At 45.1% G+C, this 20,902-nt stretch overlaps 2 protein-coding genes across 3 annotated transcripts; both read left to right on the plus strand.

Moving 5' to 3' along the window:
- Positions 1-6,736: 6,736 nt before the first annotated feature.
- On the plus strand, positions 6,737-9,189 carry LOC26535503 (zinc finger protein 260). 2 transcript variants are annotated; one of them, XM_015189687.3, is made up of 2 exons: positions 6,737-7,129; positions 7,261-9,189. In XM_015189687.3, exons 1-2 carry the CDS (start codon positions 7,034-7,036, stop codon positions 8,422-8,424), a joined length of 1,260 nt encoding a protein of 419 aa, XP_015045173.2. In that variant the 5' UTR covers positions 6,737-7,033; the 3' UTR covers positions 8,425-9,189. The 2 variants fall into 2 exon arrangements, with proteins under 2 accessions (XP_015045173.2, XP_015045174.2); XM_015189688.3 differs by having other exon boundaries at positions 7,050-7,129; positions 7,266-9,189.
- A 7,575-nt stretch (positions 9,190-16,764) lies between these two features.
- LOC6534644 (fork head domain-containing protein crocodile) lies at positions 16,765-19,105 on the plus strand. Its single transcript, XM_039374147.1, has 2 exons — positions 16,765-18,988; positions 19,047-19,105. Exon 1 carries the CDS (start codon positions 17,058-17,060, stop codon positions 18,579-18,581), a length of 1,524 nt encoding a protein of 507 aa, XP_039230081.1. The 5' UTR covers positions 16,765-17,057; the 3' UTR covers positions 18,582-18,988; positions 19,047-19,105.
- The last annotated feature ends 1,797 nt before the right edge of the window (positions 19,106-20,902 follow it).

The following is a 20,902-nucleotide window of genomic DNA, read 5'->3' on the forward strand; positions in this document are numbered from 1 at the left end:
TAGTCTTTGGGAACTTTGGTAATACTCGGTACTACTACTATGATTCATATAAATTGATTAATTATTTTTATGTGTAGCTAGCGGTACAAACATTTGGTTTTAAAGATTAGCAATAATGTTTTAGAACTGATAACGTCGGGGGCCGGAAAGTTGCGGTTCCAAACATTCCCAGAATTAATTGAAGAGAGGTGTTGGAGTTCGTGGTGGGTCGAACGTCTTTCTGGTTCGAGGTTTATTTTTATAGTGGTTTTTCATACATGAGTATGGCGGCTTCGTGCCCCACTTCGGAAACGGGTCAAGGGTAAATTCCGCCAACAGCGATGTTCTGCTGGCGGGATATCTGACTCAGTTGTTCGGAATGAACATTCACCGCCCCTTACAAGAGGAATACTTGCAATTTAGGAGAGAGAGGAATCCCGAAAGGATCCATCCCAGTTTGGAATTCTGCGCCATGGGCAGGCGGTCCTGGCTCGCGAGGATACCCGGCAGCATCAGGTCGGCGTACACGTCTGCTCCACCTACGGATCCAGTGGCTGTGCCGGCGTCCGGCTCTGCATTTGCTCGTCCACCAGCATCAGCAGCTGTTTGCTCATCCGGGATGATTTCGAGCGAATTTCAGTGGTGCACAGCCGTTTGTTGCCAACGCCCGTGATGGCCAAATTGAAGGCCTTCACCAGCGAGACGTGGCAGCAAGGATCCACCAAGACTCGCACATCGAATCGTTTCTGATCGAACCCAATGAGCACGGCAGCGGTCGGAAGGATGCTGACCACCGTGTCCGCACCAAGCTAGGCGCGACCGTCGGCGTCGACAATGAGCTGCGGGGTGGAAAAACATCCATTGGCGAGGCTGGGCGTCATGACCCGGTTGAAACCGCCTCCTGACGCCGTTGAGGCTGAGGCGCTGCTCGTGGTTTGCGCTTCCATTGAGGCCTCGAAGAGCATGGCTGTTCACCGCGGATGTGCAGCAGAGTATGGTGGGCCTCTCGGCAGATGTGGCACCTTGTTTTGGTGCGACACGACCAATCCGAACGCTCGTGGGCCAGACAGTTCGCGCAGTATTTGTTAATTAAGAATGCCCGGAGCCGCTTTACAGCCCTTCAGGGGGTGAACACTCCTGCAGACTCGACATCGGTATACATCGTGAAACGATGAACGACGGACAACGGCGGATCGCTGGGGCCATTGTATATGCGGCTATATAGGAAATAGGTAAATAATGCAAAATTAGATGTTACGGATGATCATGACACATGGACGACGTAGGATGACACAAACATAGGACTAGTCAGTAGCAGTTTTTGAAATAACTAAAGTATGGAGGAGTCATTCGACTCATTAGGGCTGTCCATTGGGAGGCGAATCATTTTTGCCTCTGGTCTTCGGACGACTCCCGTGCTGTGAGAGCGTCTGCCACTCTGATCTTGCCGTCCACGCCAGGACAGACCAATTGGATACGCCCAAGCCACTCGTTGGACGTGGCAAGTTCTCCTCTTTGATCACCACTATGTCTCCCGCCTGGAGATCTCGCGTTGGGAACTTCCATTTGTTCCTTTTGTGGAGTTCCTTTAGGTACTCCTCCTTCCAACGCAGGCCGAACTGCTGATTCAGAGCTTTCAACCTCCGCCACCGATTGATAATGGAGCTGGGACCTTCTTTAATATCAGGTTCTGCTACCACCGATTAGAAAATGCTCAGGGCTAAGGGCGACAAGGTCCGTGGGATCTCCGGACATTGGCGAGATAGGCCTGGAAGTCAAACAGGCCTCAATCTTCGCCAGGAGGGTAGTCAGTTCCTCAAAGGTGAACTTTCCACCGGCTGTGTGCTTGTAAAAATGCGACTTGAAGCTCTTCACACCCCCTCCCATATGAGGTGCGCCAGGAGGGTTGAAATGCCAGGGCACATTCTGAAGACTGTGCTGGGATAAAACCAATGTTCTGGTAGCTTCAATGAAATCCTTTGATAAGGACGTGGAGGCTCCGACAAACGTTTTCCCGTTGTCAGAGTAGACGTGTTGTGGACAGCCACGCCGAGCGAAAAAACGGTAGAATGCGGCCAAGAACTTCTCTGTAGTCAAGTCGAAGGTCGCTTTGAGGTGGATGGCCCGGGTAGTAAAACACAGAAAAACGCACACGTACCCCTTTGTGATTTTGCAGGCTCGACCGACATAACTTTTGACGTCAAATGGTCCTGCGAAGTCCACTCCCGTATGGGTGAACGGTCTGGAGAACGTGGACCTCGCACGGGGCAAATTCCCTATCAACTGCGTCTGCAGTCTCTTCTTGTGGATGATACACACTCGGCACGAGTGTGTTGTTCGTTTCACCAACATTTTAAGCTTGGGAATCCAGAATTTCGAACGAATCAGTCGGATCATTAATTGATTCCCCCCATGCTAGGATATGCGATGGATAAACAGTATTTAAAGTTCGGCGAACCAATACCGTGCAGAAATGATGATCGTATGTTTTTCATCATAACTAAGCATTTCAGATGCTTGTAACCTGCCGCTTGCTCTCAAGACACCATTTCCGTCGAGAAGGGGGTTTAAGTTAGAAATTGCGCTTGCGGGTGGAACTGGTTGCTTGTTGCTCAAAGCCTTATATTCGGCGGGAAACTAATTCTTCTGAGTGAGCACAATTAATCGCTCTTGCACATCCGACAATTCCGCCGCAGTGAGTTCTACCGATGAGGCTACACCTTTCCTCCGGCAACTTTTCACAAAACGAAACACATAAGCAAGAACCCGCAGAGCTCGGTCAAAGGCTGAGAACCTCTCTAGGATCTCAACTGCTGGGGGCACTGCGACCGTGTGACATTTAACGGGGCGCTGCTCATGCTCAGTCACCGGATGGACCCACAATTCACTCGGCCACTGCTCCTGTTTGAGGTGCAACCAAGCTGGCCCTCGCCACCACCGTGCGCTGTCCTTAAGTTCTTGGGGTGAGACGCCCCGGCTTGCCAGATCAGCTGGATTGTCTTCGGATCGTACATGTCCCCACTTGCTTCCGTCGGTACACTGTTCGATTTTTGCGACCCTGTTGGTCGGTCCAGTAAAGTCTCATAGACATAAGGAGGCATTTCAGAAATTACTAGAGCTGCCAGCTCCGTGAGCAGCACTGCTCCGCACAATTCCAAGCGTGGTATGGAGATGGATCTGACAGGAGCGACTCGGGTTTTGGATGTAAGTAGATGGGTACAACAACCTTCCTTCGTTTCGATTCGGACGAAAATAGCAGCCCCATTGGCGTCCTGTGATGCGACGCAAAACGCATGGTATTGAAGTTTCGGATGGAAACGTACCCATCTCGGGATACGAATTTCCTTCAGGGCCGGATACCCTTCTAGGAACTCTCGTCACTGGGTCGCGAGATCCATGGGGAGTGGCTGATCCCAGCTCAGCTCCCGTAGCCAAATTTTCTGCATGAAAATCTTGGCTCGGACTACGAAAGGTGATAGCCATCCTCTTGTTTTGTGTAAGCAGTTTTGAGGTGGATCTCCATTGGAATAAAAAAGAAACTATCAGATGTAGCTTGCCAACGGATCCCAAGAGTTTTCGCCGTACTAGCCTCTTCAAGCTCAAGAAAGTCTGCACTAATCAAGTGCTCTTTTGGAACTGCTTTGGAGAGTTTTCTCTCGTTCGAGGTCCACTTCCGGTATGGAAAACCAGCACTCTCAAGAGCCAGCCGAAGCTCCTCGATGGCTAAAACTGACGACTGCTTAGTGTGAGTGCCTGCGGGCGTCGTCGACGTACATAAAGTTCGAGATGACGTCACATGCCAAAGGAAATTGGCTTCGGATATCCTGAGCCAACTGTTGTAGTATGCGCATATGGGCAGTAAGCGCGTATGGGCAGAATTTACCCGAATTTGCCTGTACATCTTTGTGATATCAGCATTGAAAACATAGTTGAAGAGCCGCCATTTTAGAATCTGGATAGTCAGATCGGACTTCATTGAGGCTGTTCCCGTTTGATGAAGGATTGGAAGCATTAAACACAACGCGAAACTTCGTTGTGGTGCTGTTTGGCTTGAAGACGTGATGGGGCAAATAAAAATTAATAGAGTCGTTCGGAGAGACTTGGTGCATATGACCTAAATCTAAATACTCTTGAATGACTGAGTCGTACTGCTTTTTTGACGGAACGTCTTTATTCAGACGAATCTCGTTGGAATGAGCCAGTGCATCGACCTGGAGTGCCAAGATTGATATTGTTGGCTCTTTAAAGGGCAACAACCACAAACTTCTTGTTCTTTTGGTGAGACGTGATGGGGCAAATAAAATTAATAGATCGTTCGGAGACTTGTGCTATCCTCGAATATGTTCTGGGTATCGATCTGGATGCCAGATGATATTGTTGTCTTTAAACGAGACAAATATCTCGTTTTTGTAGATTGGACAAAGTTTTCCTCGCAAATCGAGGTGGATTTCCTAACCAGCTTCACTGGAATATCCTCCACCTCCCAAAATGTTGTGAGAATGTTGTCTAGTGGGATTCGTTGCGATTGGACCGCAAAGAATTATGGTCTCCTGGTCAAGAAACGTGCCACAGATATTGGAATGGGAGCCGCTGAGAATGATCGATGGCAGGATATCGGCACCAATCAGAACGTCGATCTGCGAACTCCGGTAGAAATTAGGGTCTGCTAGTTGCAAAGGCAGCAGATGCTTCAAAGAGTCTTCAGGTAATGTACAGGATGGGAGATTCCCGGCCAGTTGTGGTAGTACATATGCAGGAGTTTTAATTTGGATGTGGGGCTTGACGGGAGAACCTAAGCTGAGTTGACAGCGCTTACGGGGCTGAGCCGCAACAGTGAGGTTGAGCCCTGAAACTTGAGCATTCTGAAATTGAGGTTGCCTTAGAACCCCAGTCAATAAGTGCCCGTGTTGAGTATTTGATGCCTAAATGGCAAATCTCTATTAAAGCTGTACTCAGGAGGACCCCTTGAGTGTTTACAGCCAGAAAGGTTTGCACATTCGGTTGATTCGTTAATGGAGTTGACTGTATTTCTTGCTGGTGGTTAAATGTGGATACGGGGGGCTGGTGGTCAGGATTGACCGCTGACTGAACTGGTGGAGTGCCATTTCGGTGCAGGAGAGTGTTGTGGCGTCCTCTGCAAGTATTGCAATTATGCGTGCTAGTGCAATCTCTAAGAAGATGCGTTCTGGCAAAACAGTTTAAACACAACTTCTGCTGTTTTATATATTTCTCCCGCTATCCGACTGGCATTCGTAAGAATAACGGACATACTCGGATAGGATGGTTCTCTTGCGAACAAAGTGTACAGGATTGTGGAGTTACCGTCACTCTATTCTCAAAGGTCTGAATCGCCCGCGAGCTATACTTAGACAGCATGACTGTTATTGTGTCTGTGGATCTCAGACTGGACAGAACTTAGGAGCAAGCCTCGTATTCCTTCTCCACCTTGTTCCATAGGGCTCTGATCTGCTCGAGTCGCAACCCACTTGTGTGGATTGACAGACTTGTGTCTGCTGGGGTGTTGACTCTGGACTCGAGCTGACCTACTCTATCGGTTATGGTCATAAATTTCATCAAGGCCTTGTCTGCCTTAGTTTGCGCCATTTTTGCGGTTGCTCTAGTAACTTGGGGTGAGAAGTCTGAATTCGCAGGTCTCGTGTTCTGTGCTGATCGTGGAACTTGGAGCGACGTGCTCGTGGATTTTAGTGGAGTTGTCGATGGGCTTTTGCTTCGAGTGGGATTTGGGCTTTCGAAGGGCACACAGGACTCGCTCTTGGCTCTAAACGTCAAACGGGTTTTTACCTCCTCACCGTGGCCAATTGGCATCTTAAGCTCTCGGAGGAGCCGAAAACCGTGCGGGGGCGAAACAGTCTGTCCACTTGGACAAATATGGGGACGCTGGATAAAGCGTGCAACCACTTGAAAATCGAAACAACTTATATATTTGGGACGCTGGATAAAGCATGCAACCAATTGAACGATCGAGTTAACTTATATATTGAAACGCTGGATAAAGCGTGCAACCAAGATCGAAACAACTTATATATTCGGAGCTTGGATCGATCGAAATATTCCGTATTTGGAAAAAAATAACTGGAGTAGCTGGATAAAACGGAAAGGTAATCGAAAGCTAAGGTTTGTTGATTTGGAGTTATACAGGGTTGCTCGATAAAGCGCACAAAAAGTAATTTAAGAACCAAATTATCGCATCAATTTAGACAGGATGTGGGGGCGCAGGACAACGCGTGAAAAATGTGACAATCAGAACAAAAACACCGGGGTCACTGTATTGAGCAAAAAAAAATAAAAAATGAATAATCGGAATAAATCGATTTAGACAAAGGTAAGAGGCGTCGGGTTACGCGTGAAAAAAGTGGTAATCGTAACAAATTATGTTATACTTTTATATAGAACCTGGGGTCGCTGGATTAAGCGCGGAATACACAATAATCGGAATAAACTTGGTTATCGATTGAGAAAAAAACAGATATGAGGGCGCTGGATTACGCTGGACTATTATTGTCGATGTGGGACGCTGGATATATGCGAATCGGAATAAAATCAAGAACGGAGTTCCAAAAAGTATTAAAGAAAAACCACATTGGCACTTTCTATTGGAAACTACAAAAAAGTAGTGCCAGTGAGAACGGTTCCTTATTGGAATATGCCGAGTACGGCCCTAGAGTTGCTACCTTGACGTCTAATAAATATGTAAATATTAGCGCCAATGGTTGCTTTTAAATTTGTTTGTGTTATACCTGGATACTGGGAGACCTGTGATTGTTCGGCATGAACAATTAGCAATAATGTTTTAGCCCTAATAGATCGGCCAAAGTCTTTAACTATAGTTAGTTCTACCTGAGTATAACACATTATGCATTGACCTGCATGGATCGGCATAAAATCTGAAGATAATTTGGGAGCTATCCGCGCAGCTGTTGGAAAGCCCTTTTTTGAGGATACCTGCTCTAGGTATATGCTGTGTTGCCCATTTCCACCGCCCAACGACGTATGGACATGTTTATAAGGCCTACATCTTACCTATTCACATCAGATGGAGCACAGCTCTTGTCAAAGCCACTTCTCACAGATTGCTAATTGCTGCCAATATTTGAAGTACACACCCTCAGTGAACGAGATCGAAAATAAGGCAAGTTTATCAAATAGAAAAGGTTTGCCAAATTCTGGTGGCTCAGTCTGCTTAAAGCGCTTAAATATTCATGTAGTTTAGTTTTAATGCATATCTTACGGATGTTTAACGCCCAGTTCGTGTAATTTCAGATTAGATCGATGGAATCGTCTGTATGCCGCGTTTGCCTAGTTAGTTGCGATGATATGGTCAATGTTTTCGATGCGTCTCATGAACCTGGCTTATCCATTGCGAATCTGATATCAAAGTGCACTGGCTTTCAAGTTGAGAAGGACGATCACCTACCCAACACCATATGCAAGTCCTGCCTGGAGGATGCGAAGAACGCATTCGACATCATAGAATCGTACGAGAGAAGTCATCAGTTCTATTGCTTCTTTAAGGATGTACGCGAGGAGGAAAGCGAAAATAAGGGATCCTGTTTTTCCGAAGAAGTGGAATCAGCTGGAGAGGAATACCAGGAAGAAAAGAGGACTGAAGAATGTGTGGATTCCAGGGATAATAATGTCGAAGCCGACGACGACGATTCCGGTAATGAACCTGATATTATTAAAAGCAATGGCAAGGCGAAGGATGCAGCCGGTTTTAGCTGTTCCCACTGTCCGAAGTCTTTTCGAACGAAAGGCGGTCTGAAGACACACTTTCGTTTACACACAGGAGAACGTCCCTTCAAGTGCTCCCTCTGCCCCAAGTCCTTTGCCTACAAATGTGTTCGGCAGAGGCACATGCTTACTCACACAGGAGAACGACCCTTCAAGTGTTCCCGTTGCCCAAAGGCATTTTCAATTTGTCAGAATCTCAAGGTACACATGCAGATACACGAAAGAGAAGAATCGTTAAAGAGCTCAGACTGCCAAAAAGGCATTTTAAATTCTACCATTCCTAAGCGACTGTTTGCCACGCTCATCGATAACAGTAAGTTCCAGTGTTCCCAGTGCTCGAAGGCCTTTCCAGACGAACATGAACTTAAGATCCACATGCGAGATCACCCAGAACGCCCCTTTAAGTGTTTCCATTGCCCAAGGGACTTTGTGCTTGATGCACATCGTAAGCGACACATGGTAACCCACAATGGAGGATATCAAGCCCTCAAAACGTGTGGCCGCAAAACACTTCTTCGAACACAGCAGCTAGTCGTCACAAAGCCATCTATGTGTGCTGTGTGTTCAAAAATGTTCATTGACGATTTGGCTCTTTCCGCTCACTTGGAAACCCACACTGAAAGAAAAGCCTTCAAGAGTGCCCATTGCTCTAAGGCTTTTGCACATCTCCAAGTTCGAAGTCGACACATATGAACACACAAGCACCTTAACCTCCGACCTCAAATAGGAGCATGCCCATTAAAGTGTTTCCACTGCTCAAAACACATGCTGTCGCACACAGACGAAAGGGTCGTATAAGTGTCCCGATTGTCTAAAGACTAAAAGACGTCGCTTTGTACCTTAAAACAACACTTGTTAACCAACACTGGAGAGGACGGGTAATTTTCGAATGCGCGCAGGCTTTCGACTTGAGCATCATCTGGATCGCCATATTTCAGCGCAACCGGAGGAATACTGAATTTAGAATTTACTTCTAAACCAAATTTAATTGCGGTTTTGGTTTGGGAAGGACATTGTTCTTTTTAGTTTGTGCACGCAAAGTAAATGAATCCTGCGAAGTACATGACACTTACACGAACACACGTATATCTGCTGTAATTATCCGATCCTGCAATCGAAGAGTATTGCAACTAATAGGATTTGATGTTCGCCTATCGATGAAAATTGGACACAATTGGAGGCAGCTGATACGATAAAAAAAAGAAAGGAAGATAATTTTGGCAAGCCAAAGCTTACACATGCTAGCAGTAATTATACATTAAAATAGGGTTTTAGCGAATAAGAATAAGAATAATTAGAAAGTAATTTTGCGAATGTTCCTATGGCAGCTATGTAATACAATCGTCCTATTTCGGATGAATTACATTTAAAAACTTTTGATAACTAAGATTTTGTTTTTTCCATATAAGTATTGTATTATGTATAAATAAAAGCATTAATACTTCTTTTGGCTCTCAATATGCACATTGATAATTTGGGGGCTTTAGAGTGGAATCTACATGCTTAATCTCATCTTCTAGCTCATAACGAGGGGCAGACAGACGGACATCTTTGATCCCGATCAAAGAAACGCTTTCCTCTGCTTGTTGCATACTTCTCAACGAATTCAGTATACTCTTCTATATGCGAGTAACAGGTATAACAATAAAAAGTCCGCCAGAGCTGCCATACCGATTTTGACACATTACGGGAGTTTCCATCCCGTTTTCAACACATGTCGGGCGTTGCCATCCCAAAACAGTTACGAAAAAAAAGCGATAGATGTCGCCACTAAATATTTATTTCTTGGTGAATTTCAAAATAGAGATTTTCATAGCTTTAAATAAAATAGATGCAGTGGTGAAGGGTGGAACGCATGGAAACGAAATACTTACTTTAAAAAATAGGTTCTTATCAGAAAAACAACTGGCTGTGAAATAAGAAATAAGAAAGAAATGCTAATTTAAAAATAAAGAAAAAACTGTTCAACAGAATCTGCTTGTGAGTCAACTTAAAATGGTAAGTACTAGGTGCTCTGTTAAACTGAAAGTAATGTCTCAAATCTCGTTTATAGAACTGCAATTATTACCATATCAATGACCAAAAGAATCCACTGCAGCAATGAATCCTCCAAAAAATATACATTTCATGTATTGGTTTAAATAAAATCACCTGTTGCGCTTACTCTGTAATTCCTGCCAACCAAGAAATCACTTTCAATATACTGACTGCCACTCTGATAAAAAATGTAAATCATAATGTAGTATGGGTTCAGAAGGGTATCCAATATATTTAAAATATATCTTTTTTTTGCAAAACTCCAATCTTGATTACCCGATCGATAGAGTTATAATATATTTTATGTTCGAATCCACTTCCAAACCGAAAAGATCAAAGCAAAAGGACCAAAACGATTTTTGTTTTGATTTACATATTATCAATTATGATATCATAATCATGATTTATCATATTATCAACTAGACAGTCTGCTATGTTTTCATATCAGAATAAGAACTGTTTGAGTAATATTTATTACTTGTAAATTAAATGGGTACACTACATAGGTTGAAAATTATTCAGTTGTTTGAGTAATATTTATTACTTGTAAATTAAATGGGTACACTACATAGGTTGAAAATTATTCAACACCTATAAAAGTTGATTAGATGGTTGGTTTTTTGATAACTTCCATGCTAGGACTCCATTCAACTCAGTTCCAAGTATCTGATATTCAAGGAACTCTAACTTTCTACTCAAACACCCCAGAAACTCGCTCCTGCCTTTAAATTCTTTATAATGTATGTATATTGCCATATTGTGATTTGATTGTTGTAGACTGAATAAAAAAGTGGATAAGCGTCGGTAAGCATCGGATAACGAAGCGTTAATTGAGTCACAAACCAGTGATGATAATGCAGCGCCTTTCAAAAACTAATCAGCCTGGTAAACCGAATTCCTTGGCCCAGCTCAGTCGCATTGTCCGCAAAAGCAACAATCCAATTATTCAGTTAATTGTCTCACCTTTATGAACAAATTAAAATCCAGCCCAGAGTCAAATGGACTCAAGGCGCTGGGCAGGACGCAGGCAATGCCCATTGTCCTGCCAGGCGAAAAGCAGGAGCAATCGCATCAAGAAGTCGTCGCCGCTGTTCATTATCCCAAAGGACGAGACGCGGGACAATCCAGGACAATCCAGTGCGGAGACAAAGCTGGCAAGTGAAAAACGCAGTGGGATTGCGGCTGAGTCACAGCCGGAAAGCCAAAGACAAACACAAGTGTGGAAACACACTGAGAAGTTTTGAGTGAAAAATTTCACAGTCAATGGATAATCGGGATTAAATCTTCTTGAAAAGTTAATGTTTACACACGCACCTACCGTTGGCGATGAGCGAAAAAAAGATGCAAAAATTATGAAAATATTGTCACAAGTGCACAGCAGCCAGCCACCGCAAACTGGCGAACCAGCGCCCAGGACCGCAAGGATCGCCAGGACGAGACAGGACGAGCCAGGCTGGACGAGGCTGGACCGGAGCGAACAGGACAATTGCAGGCGGCAATCAAAACATGCAATTGTCCGTTTCGTTCCGCCTCGAATTGAACTGCACAAGAACCGAAAAACCACAAAAGGGACGCAGGACGAAGGACACTGTTCTCTGAGGACGAACCTTGGTAAGAGGATTTGCGCGTCAAGTAAACATACGAATGGCAGGCACCCGATTGCCGCTCCTGGCCAAAAGGACATACAACCATATACGTTTGCGATTGAACGCAGCCTACAGGACAAGCACGAAACCCCAAATCGAAGATGCACAGCCTGCATAAATAAATAAATAAATAAAATGATTTGAACATTTTTATTTTTGCACACGGAGAGAGACGAAACATTTTTCTTTGCGTTAAAACAAACAATTTGTTAAAAACCGTTTGTTGCACTCGTTGTGTTCGTATTTACTTTAAATTTATGCGAAAATTAAAAACGTTTTTCGCAAGGATTTCCAGTTGCCCGAATGTTTTCATAGACGAGCCATTCCAAATTGTCCGGACACCGGAGCGTAGCTTACAAAAATATAGATTTCGCCATAAACATCATGGGCCATTCAAAGAGTTTTCCATTGCGAATTTTCCGGCTCCGCTCTAAAATCATACCGACAACCCCACTTCGCCACTTCTCCATCGAATATCGCCAACGTCTCGAATATGTCGCGTACTTCGCTCGCAAATAAACAAAAGTCTCGTTGCAATAACATGGCGTGGGATATTTATTAAATAAACATTAGACCAGCAACCCAGCAGCCCAGAAGAGATTCGACACTCGGTTGCTACTTTGAATGGGAATGACTATCATCGGGCAAGGTGTTTTATGAATGAATTCAACCGTTGCCAGCGGCCCAAAATGCCGATTGCCAAATGGTAAATGGTAAATGGTAAAGGGGTCTGTCTGTCCAATCCAGGTAACAAATGTAGCCTGCGAATCGTTGGCACAGAATGGTGGGCGTATTAAGTCCCTGATTCAGATTTACACTTAAGAGATTCGGCTAACCAAATCTAGCAGTAAGCTTACATTTCGAAATGCCGATTTTCTTTCTTAAATTGTAGCTTAAAACAAAGTTTACATATATATCCCTTACCTATTTCTATACTTCAAATAATTTGAATATAATATAATGAAGAGGTATAATATATAATCTCAATAAACAAAAATGATAGTTGAATAATAAATTATTTATATCTGATTTAATGATAAATCTCACAGCTTCAGGATCCTGTTCTTACTCAACTACGTACTTTGAACACTTCTCCATTAGATTTCACTACTTAGGGCAAATATCCACACCTCGGACACGCTCCCAACTTATCTTTGACCATCCCAATCCCTGCATCCAGAAGCGAGCTGCACTGTTGGCCAGAAACACCCACACCCACTTCCCAGCGGGTTGCGACTGGTAAGCCAATGAGGACCACTAATAAGCCACGAAAACCGCAGGACACGCGTGAAATCATTATCATCATCATTACGGAATCGGGAGGGGAAAACCGGACACATTGAGCAGCAAAGGCCAGGTAGTCCGCGAGTGAGAGTCCGAATCTCGAGGCCTCAAAATCTGAAGCATCTGGGGGAAAACCCGGCGAAAACTCGAGGTTTCATTAAGAATTCCCGCTGCGCGCATTAAAGTCTAAACATGCCTAAAAAGTTTCCCCTCTTTGGGCCGATCAATGCCTAAGCATCGATGATTAGCATTTGGCATCCGGTGTTGGCCAGGTAGGATTCAGGATTCAGGATCCAGCTTCGGAATACGCGGCTCCAGATTCCGGAGTCCAGACTTAGCGCCGTCTGCTGAATTTCCGCCGCTTATGACCGGAAGATTTTCGCCATGATTACGCTTATGATTAAGCTAATGGCGGATATTTCCCAGCCCCTTCCTGGGAACACGCGTGTGTTTGTCCGCAACTAATCTGCTAAATTGTCTGCCCAAAGAGAGCGGTCGCGGGAAAAAATCGCAGAATATATGCATAATAAGCCCGAAACTGTGTACGAATCATAAATTTTAATGAGTGGCCAATATAGACTCCGACTCCAAACCAAAACTCTGGAACCATAAAAAAAAAAATTAAAAAGAGGGGGAAAGGTCGAGGGTTGCGGGTGGAAGTATCTACAAATTTTGTGGCCACCGGAAACTGCAGTGTGCGAGGGAGAGCGAACCGCGGGCAACGCCATCGCTGCATCCCTCTCTGCAGCTAGCCACGCCCCCTTCTCAATGCTGCGCAGTGGTTTCTGCGAGTGTATGTGTGAGCCTCCTATCAAATTGGTGGAGAGAAAGAGAAATTGTTGCATATTCATGAGAGAGCAGCGGAGCGCGCGTTCGTGTGCGTGTATCTGTGTGTGCCGTTGTATCTGTGTGAGTTACTTTAACCCCTGCGTGCGTGTGAGTGCCGCATATTTCAAAGATTGAAACCGCTTTATCAGCATTTTTCCTGCATTTCCTTGCCCGTCCTTCCCAACAACAAAAATCGTATTTTTTTTGGCTGCTTAAGTCCTTGGTTCAAGTGTCTGATTAGGTGCACTGCCCTGCACTTTAAAATCAATATTGTTCTTGGATTACTCACCCGAAAAAACGAGAAAAACGAAAAAAAGAGTTCTGCCCAAAAAGGGCATTGCTAAAATTTAATAATGGCCACTGACTGAGCAGCCACATGTTGGCACTCGTCTCTTCTCCTCCACATGCTGATTACTTTGGACGGCTGCCCCATCTCAGCTCCTCGTTTTGCCAGTGCTCCTCCATGTCAACGGCGGTGTCAGCGTTCCGTTGACTGCATCAAATTGAGCGTGGCTAATGGGCGAGACAGATCCCCCAAAACCCGGTTACCACTTGCCAAAATTATGGTGGGGTTGTCATTTTTATTTGTCATTTGAGTACGGCGTATCTTTTTTGCCCATCAAGGCCCAAAGTTCAAAGAACTGTGATTTGTTTAATGATCATTTTAATTGGGTAATGTGGGCATGTTTCCTGGTTCAAAATGTATAATGATTATTGATTTCATGCTATGCTGTGTCTCGATTTCAATGATAAGACTAGATATATGATGTATATTATGAACACAGCACTTTACAATAATAATTGTATCATCATTCTCTAGTAGACATTTTACATTCAAGATCCAAGCAGCTCGCAGCCTTCATTCCATTTGCGGCGAAAATGTTAAGTTGCCGTTTCGGGAAACTAAATCAATATTTGGATAGGTCAAATGCAGTGGGATGGTCGGGATGCAGATATAGTCGTAGATACAGATACGAATGCGAATGGCCAGAGCCGATAGAGTGGCGGAGCAGTACGAATAGGGACAGCTGTGAGGGGATGGGATGGAGAAATCGGACAGACAGGCAATGGCAACTACGTAAGAATAACATGAGCTGTGCAAAAATGCACAGACGAACCCACAGACAGTTACTCACAAAAAACAGCTCACACCCACTGCGAAACCCATACAATCGCAATCACGGCGCCGATGTCGAAGACGAAAATTTGTTAAATCAGCAGCAGCAATCCTGAAACTGGAAAAGAAAAAATGGGGAAAATATGAAGAGAATCCAGAAGGAAGCCAAAATAAAGTGCGTGACATGGAGCACACGGAGGCGGAGTCGCCTCATTCGAATTTCAAATGCAGGACTCTCCTTTTCGCATCCTGCAGAGGATACTGGATACTGGAAACGGGGAAACTGGACACACACATGTCGATGTCGATGATTCATGGCCTCCGACAGATCGCATGCGAAAAATTATGTTAAAACAATACAAATATTTGTCAAAATAATGCGATTGCGTTAATAGAGCCAAATATTATTCTTGTATCAATTACCCAGACGATTGGGATTTTAAAGTGATGCAAAGCGCTCGCTTTTTGCAGACTGCCCAGGAAAATACAAATAAAAAATAGTCAGCATACTTTTAAATTATCCAAATAAAGTACGCGTGTTTGTTTTCCCTGTGTCTAATAACCAGACAAACACCCATCCCATTCGGCCTCTCACTCACACTCACTCTCACTCGCACGCACACACACACTCGCCCTTGCCCAAATAAACATATAAAATTTACTTTAAAGCTGACAAAGTCAATAAAAAATATTGTTCTAATAAGCAAAAAATAAAAATGAAGTCGGCGAAAAAATCGAAAAAACGGCAAAGGACTTTTTGCGTTTGCCTGCTTCGTATTTATTTTGTATTTGGGTTAGTAACCCTCGCGATGTTTGGGGAAGTGGTGTGAATGAATGAGTTGCAAGTCAAAACTAAAAAATACCTGCAAATATATTTACTATGTAAGAGCAATAGTCATCTTCACAAATTTGGTAAATAAGTTGGGACAATTGTACTTCCTTGCAAAGAAGGGAAATTTCGGAATTTAACTCTTCGCACCTGACTTCAAATAATCACAATAGTGATAAAAAATAACTAGCTATGAATTTATTTTGCAGAGAATTCGGAACAAGCTTTTCACATTTTCTTTTGAGATTATAAAGTGTATCTACTTTGCAAATCTACTACATTTCAATGAATCATTTTCGAATAGGTTGATCCTAGTTAACCAAAGTTAGTGGGAAACATGTTTTGCTGTGTATGCTTGAAATTCTTAGATTAAAAAAGCCTGAACAATTTCTCCCTTTTGTTCAGCAAAAAAAGGCAATTTCAATTCAAGCGCCCGAAGAGAGGAGTTGCTAAAAACGTAATGCCCTGCCTTCAACGAAAACAAGCTTCAAAGGTGGCTCTTAACTTGGGAATCTTGGCGAAAACCCATCAAACTGCAAATTAGCAGGCAACTTTTTGGTCTCTGTCTTTCCAAGAAGGCGAACTTTAAGCTGAGATCGAAAGAACTTTACCACTAATTTATGCCAAAGTCATTGGGAGGGTGAGTTAGGTGGGTGGTTGGTTCGCTTGCAGCCCTCGATTCACCATCAACCCCACACCCACAACCACCCACTTGTGACCGTGCTGTTGGCTTTCCCAGGTGCCTCAACTATGTGGTGCTCGCTCGCTCTTACTTGTGTCGTATCTGGTATCTCGTGGATGCGGGATAGAGAGAGCGAGAGCCAGCGGGACAGCGGGAGAGAGAGAGGGAGATAGGCCGTATTTTAAGCATTAGTTTGAACAACAAAAACAAGGGTCGGGAAAAGCGAAGGGAAAGGGTGGTAAGAGGGGTGGGTGGCCCACAGGACACACACCGTAGCTAGCTAACTATTTTTCCCTACTGGTTTAATACAAAAAAGAAACCATGAATGGCGTCCGCTCTCTCTCTCTCTCTCTCTCTCGCTATGCCACACACAGATACTTTTGCCGCAGCTGTGTGTGCGGGCCCACTTCACTTACTGACTGCGAGTGGCAGCCATCGTTGGTTGGCTGCAGATACACATGCAGATACGGATACATTGTGCGGGCACACAGTATCACACAGATACTTTGCGGCAGCGGATTGAGATACTTTCTGGTGCGGGCGACGCTCTGCCGACGACGACGCAAACGATTCTGCTCGATGCGAGCTGTGTGTTATTTCAGTTACACAGATTCAGTATCAGACGTGTTACTATACCGAACGGTTCTGCGCTCGCTCTGCGCTCCCATTTCCCCTAAACTACAATTAGATATATATATAAATATACATATATGTATATATTTATATATCTGCACTTATGTGAGCGACTTGCTTAAGCAAATATTATCGCTAGAAATAATAAGAAGCCGCAAGTGGTGAAGTGATTAAGTTCGAGAAAGAAAGCAAGAGAAAAGAGCGTACGAAAATTCGAGTACCAGAAGGCGGCAGTGGAAAATCGAACAGAAATCCGCCGGAATCGCCGCCATGCATACGTTATTCAGCGACCAGAACTCCTTTACGCGCCACTATGCACAGACCGCAGCCGGCTACGGATCCGCATCCGCGGTGGCGGCGGCCAGCAGCGCCTCCGCGGCGGCAGCGGCACATTACGCATACGACCAGTACTCCCGCTATCCGTACTCGGCCAGTGCCTACGGCCTGGGTGCCCCGCATCAGAACAAGGAGATCGTGAAGCCCCCGTACTCGTACATCGCTCTGATAGCGATGGCCATCCAGAACGCGGCGGACAAGAAGGTGACCCTGAACGGGATCTATCAGTACATCATGGAGCGGTTCCCCTACTATCGGGACAACAAGCAGGGCTGGCAGAACTCCATTCGGCACAATCTCAGCCTCAACGAGTGCTTCGTGAAGGTGGCCCGGGACGACAAGAAGCCCGGCAAGGGCTCCTACTGGACTCTGGATCCGGACTCGTACAACATGTTCGACAACGGCTCCTTTCTTCGCCGGCGGCGTCGCTTCAAGAAGAAGGATGTGATGCGGGAGAAGGAGGAGGCCATCAAGCGGCAGGCCATGATGAACGAGAAGCTGGCCGAGATGAAGCCCCTCAAGCTGATGACCAACGGCATACTGGAGGCCAAGCACATGGCCGCCCATGCTGCCCACTTCAAGAAGGAGCCCCTAATGGACTTGGGCTGTCTAAGTGGCAAGGAGGTCTCCCATGCCGCAATGCTCAACTCCTGCCACGACAGCTTGGCCCAGATGAACCACTTGGCCGGAGGCGGAGTGGAGCATCCCGGCTTCACCGTGGACTCACTCATGAATGTGTACAACCCGCGGATCCATCACAGCGCCTATCCCTACCACTTGAACGAGGACAACTTGGCCACGGTGGCCAGCAGTCAGATGCACCATGTACACCATGCGGCGGCGGCCCATCATGCCCAGCAATTGCAGCGCCATGTGGCGCATGTGGCCCATCCCCTGACCCCCGGCGGCCAAGGTGCCGGAGGTCAATCCTCCGGACACTCGCCCACCACGATCTCAACTCCGCATGGTCCCGCGCACGGGGGTTGGTACACCCCGGAAACGCCGCCATCGGAACCAGTTCCTCACAACGGGCAGCAGGGAACACCCACCCACCCGGGACACAACAACAACAACAGCAGCAGTGTCCTCAACCACAACGGAGTGGGCAACGGCGGCGGAGGCGGCGGTGGCGGTGGAGGATCCTCCAGCGTGCTGACCAGCAGTCCCACCTCGGCACTGGGCTTCCGCGACATGATCTTCGAGCAGAACCAATCCTGCCAACTGGACACCGGCAGTCCCACCGGCAGCCTCCAGTCCGCCAGTCCACCTGCCTCCGCATCCGTGGCAGCGGCATCCGCGGCAGCAGCGGCGGCGGTGATCAGTAGCCACCACCACCACCATCATCACCATGCGGCGCTAAGCGGGAACCTGGGCCAGCTGGGTCAGCTGAGCAACCTGAGCCACTACCGGCCACATGTGGGTCACTACCAGGAGTACGGCATCAAGTACGGGGTGTAAATCTACAGCATAGGCGGGATTCTCGGCAGCTGGGCTCTCTTGTATATTCCTGTAAATATACCATATAATATACCCAAGAACGAAGCACAGCTAGGGGGGATCCTCCGGGATCCGGAGTCTTCTATCTCAGATCTTTTTGTTTTCCAACTTGTTTTCGATTTATCTGTATCTGTATCTGTATACGAAATAATGGGGGACATAGTTGTTAAGCAAGCGCATTATTGTATTGTATTAACTGTAATTTATAATTGTAGTTCGTAATTGTTATCGAATTTAGGCTTAGTCCCAATTGTCAGCTACGCAATTTGTGATGAGGTTTTGCTACACAGAATATAAACTTAAATTAGAGCATTTTGTCAATAACTAAAACTACCGCATCGGATCGATCTATCACTAGCCTAGCCCACGTAAGCAATAATAAATTATACAACTAAATCGTAGCTATAACATAACTATCAAAACTAGCGTACCACCAATATGAGCCGAACAAAAAGTGTATTGAAAATATGTTAAAATATCTCAAATCGTGTGTTTTATTTAACTCCCGTAAAGCGACTTTCGCCTTTCCAGCTTTTCGCTTGAGCTTTGCGCTGGCAAAACAGACTTTTTAGCCCGAAACTGGATAACTGGATAACTGGATAGCACACACGCAGAATTCCCAGATAAATAATTATTCAAGCCGTGTCCATTTCGAGGCCCGAATCACTGAGTCATCCGGCTTCCAATTGCCACTGGAAGATGGCTTTCTGGGTTCTGGGTAGCAGTGTCATATCATTTGTCGATCAGTCGATCAGGTGGCTGCAGTTCTGAACGACTTGCAAATTGGCAAGTTGGCTTGAGTTATTGATCGATCGGATAGGAAACACTTTCCACTTTTCATAGGAAACTCCTATGCATTCGACCTTTTGGAAAAATAAACGCTTTTTTCTAAGAAATGTATGCTTTATATGCAAAAGTAGCTATTGAAAAGTATCTTCAGAAATGCAAATTCATTAAATTCTCAAAGAAAAGTGGTAGCTTTAGTATAATATTTACTGTTTGCTAGTTTGTAGTTGCCGACGCTGAGCTTCTTTTCAATTAAATGATATTAAATACACCAACTCGAATGGAATATTGAGGAAATTAATAAGATCACATCTCATTCAAAACAATCGCATTATAATTTCCTCTTTTAAAATGCCATTTATAATATAAGCTCTTAGCTTTCACTAAGGCAGTCGCGGAACAATGGCCAGCAAATTACAAATCTTTAGTTGAGAAAACTGTGCCCTTAGTTTCCTTGTAGCTGCTCCTAATGGCCAGACAATTGCAGCAAATGGCCAGACAATTGCAGCAAATTGGTAGAAAGCAAGACAACAGCCTGCAGTATTTTCAGCTTATTAGCCAGTGAACCAGTTATCAGTTACCCAACCAGAGATCGATCGCAAAGCCACAGATGCGCAGATAAAGAGCCACTGATTGATTGATGGCCAAAATTGATGGCTGCTTTCTTGATGTTGACGATGGGGAGCTGGTCATGGTCTCGTCTCGGAACTCGTCTTTGGACCTTTGTCACTTGAGTAAGCGCCGCTTGGCGCCACCGCGGCATTGGGATCGCACTCGGGCCAGAAATCTGGTTATACTCGTATGTGTATGGCTCTCGATTTGTGGGCTAAACTCGGCTCAGGTGTTTCGCAGTTTGTGCTCTTCAACGGCTGTTTTCAATGGCGGACAGCGCTCGAAAGCCAGTGAATAGGTATGGCTAGCTGGTCGTAGCCACAACAATGGAATACCTGGCTGGGTGGCATGTGAATGGCGCTCGAGTGCCAGCCAAAAGTGTGCCAAAGACTGTAGGCCTGAAAGTAATCTTCAAATGGGAAGTACACTGAGCATGAGCTTTATTTTAAAATTTAAATGGGCAGCGGAGTTGGTTGTTCCTGCGAACTCAAAGTAAACAGGCAAATGTAAGTTAACTTTTAAAGTTTAAACCACCACTAGTTAAAAGCTATCCATTAAAAAAAAACATTTAAGAAACTAAAGCTGTCATAGCATTAATTTTAAATGGTTGATAATTGAGCTATATTTATTTATTGCAATGGGATTGGCTATAAATCACAAGTGTGATTGGTTAATTTAATTTTTGCACGCTTTTCATATCCAAAAGCTCAATATTTTCAATCTGGATATTCGGCTGATCGGTGTGGAAACGAGTTTTGGTATGCAAATTCAGCACTTTTGGCAGCAAATACACATTCGATGCCATTCGATGCCATTCGATGCCATTCGATGCCATCCGGACTCTCCATTCGGTGTGAAAAGCAACAAAATTAAATGCGAAAACA

Source organism: Drosophila yakuba, chromosome 3L (assembly GCF_016746365.2).
Source record: "Drosophila yakuba strain Tai18E2 chromosome 3L, Prin_Dyak_Tai18E2_2.1, whole genome shotgun sequence".
NCBI classification, from domain to species: Eukaryota; Metazoa; Arthropoda; class Insecta; order Diptera; family Drosophilidae; genus Drosophila; species Drosophila yakuba.

Coding starts and splice junctions, on each gene's coding strand:
- LOC26535503 (XM_015189687.3), top strand. CDS start 7,034: ATGGAGCACAGCTCTTGTCAAAGCCACTTCTCACAGATTGCTAATTGC. Junction 7,130..7,260: donor TGAACGAGATCGAAAATAAG/GCAAGTTTATCA, acceptor GTGTAATTTCAG/ATTAGATCGATGGAATCGTC.
- LOC6534644 (XM_039374147.1), top strand. CDS start 17,058: ATGCATACGTTATTCAGCGACCAGAACTCCTTTACGCGCCACTATGCA.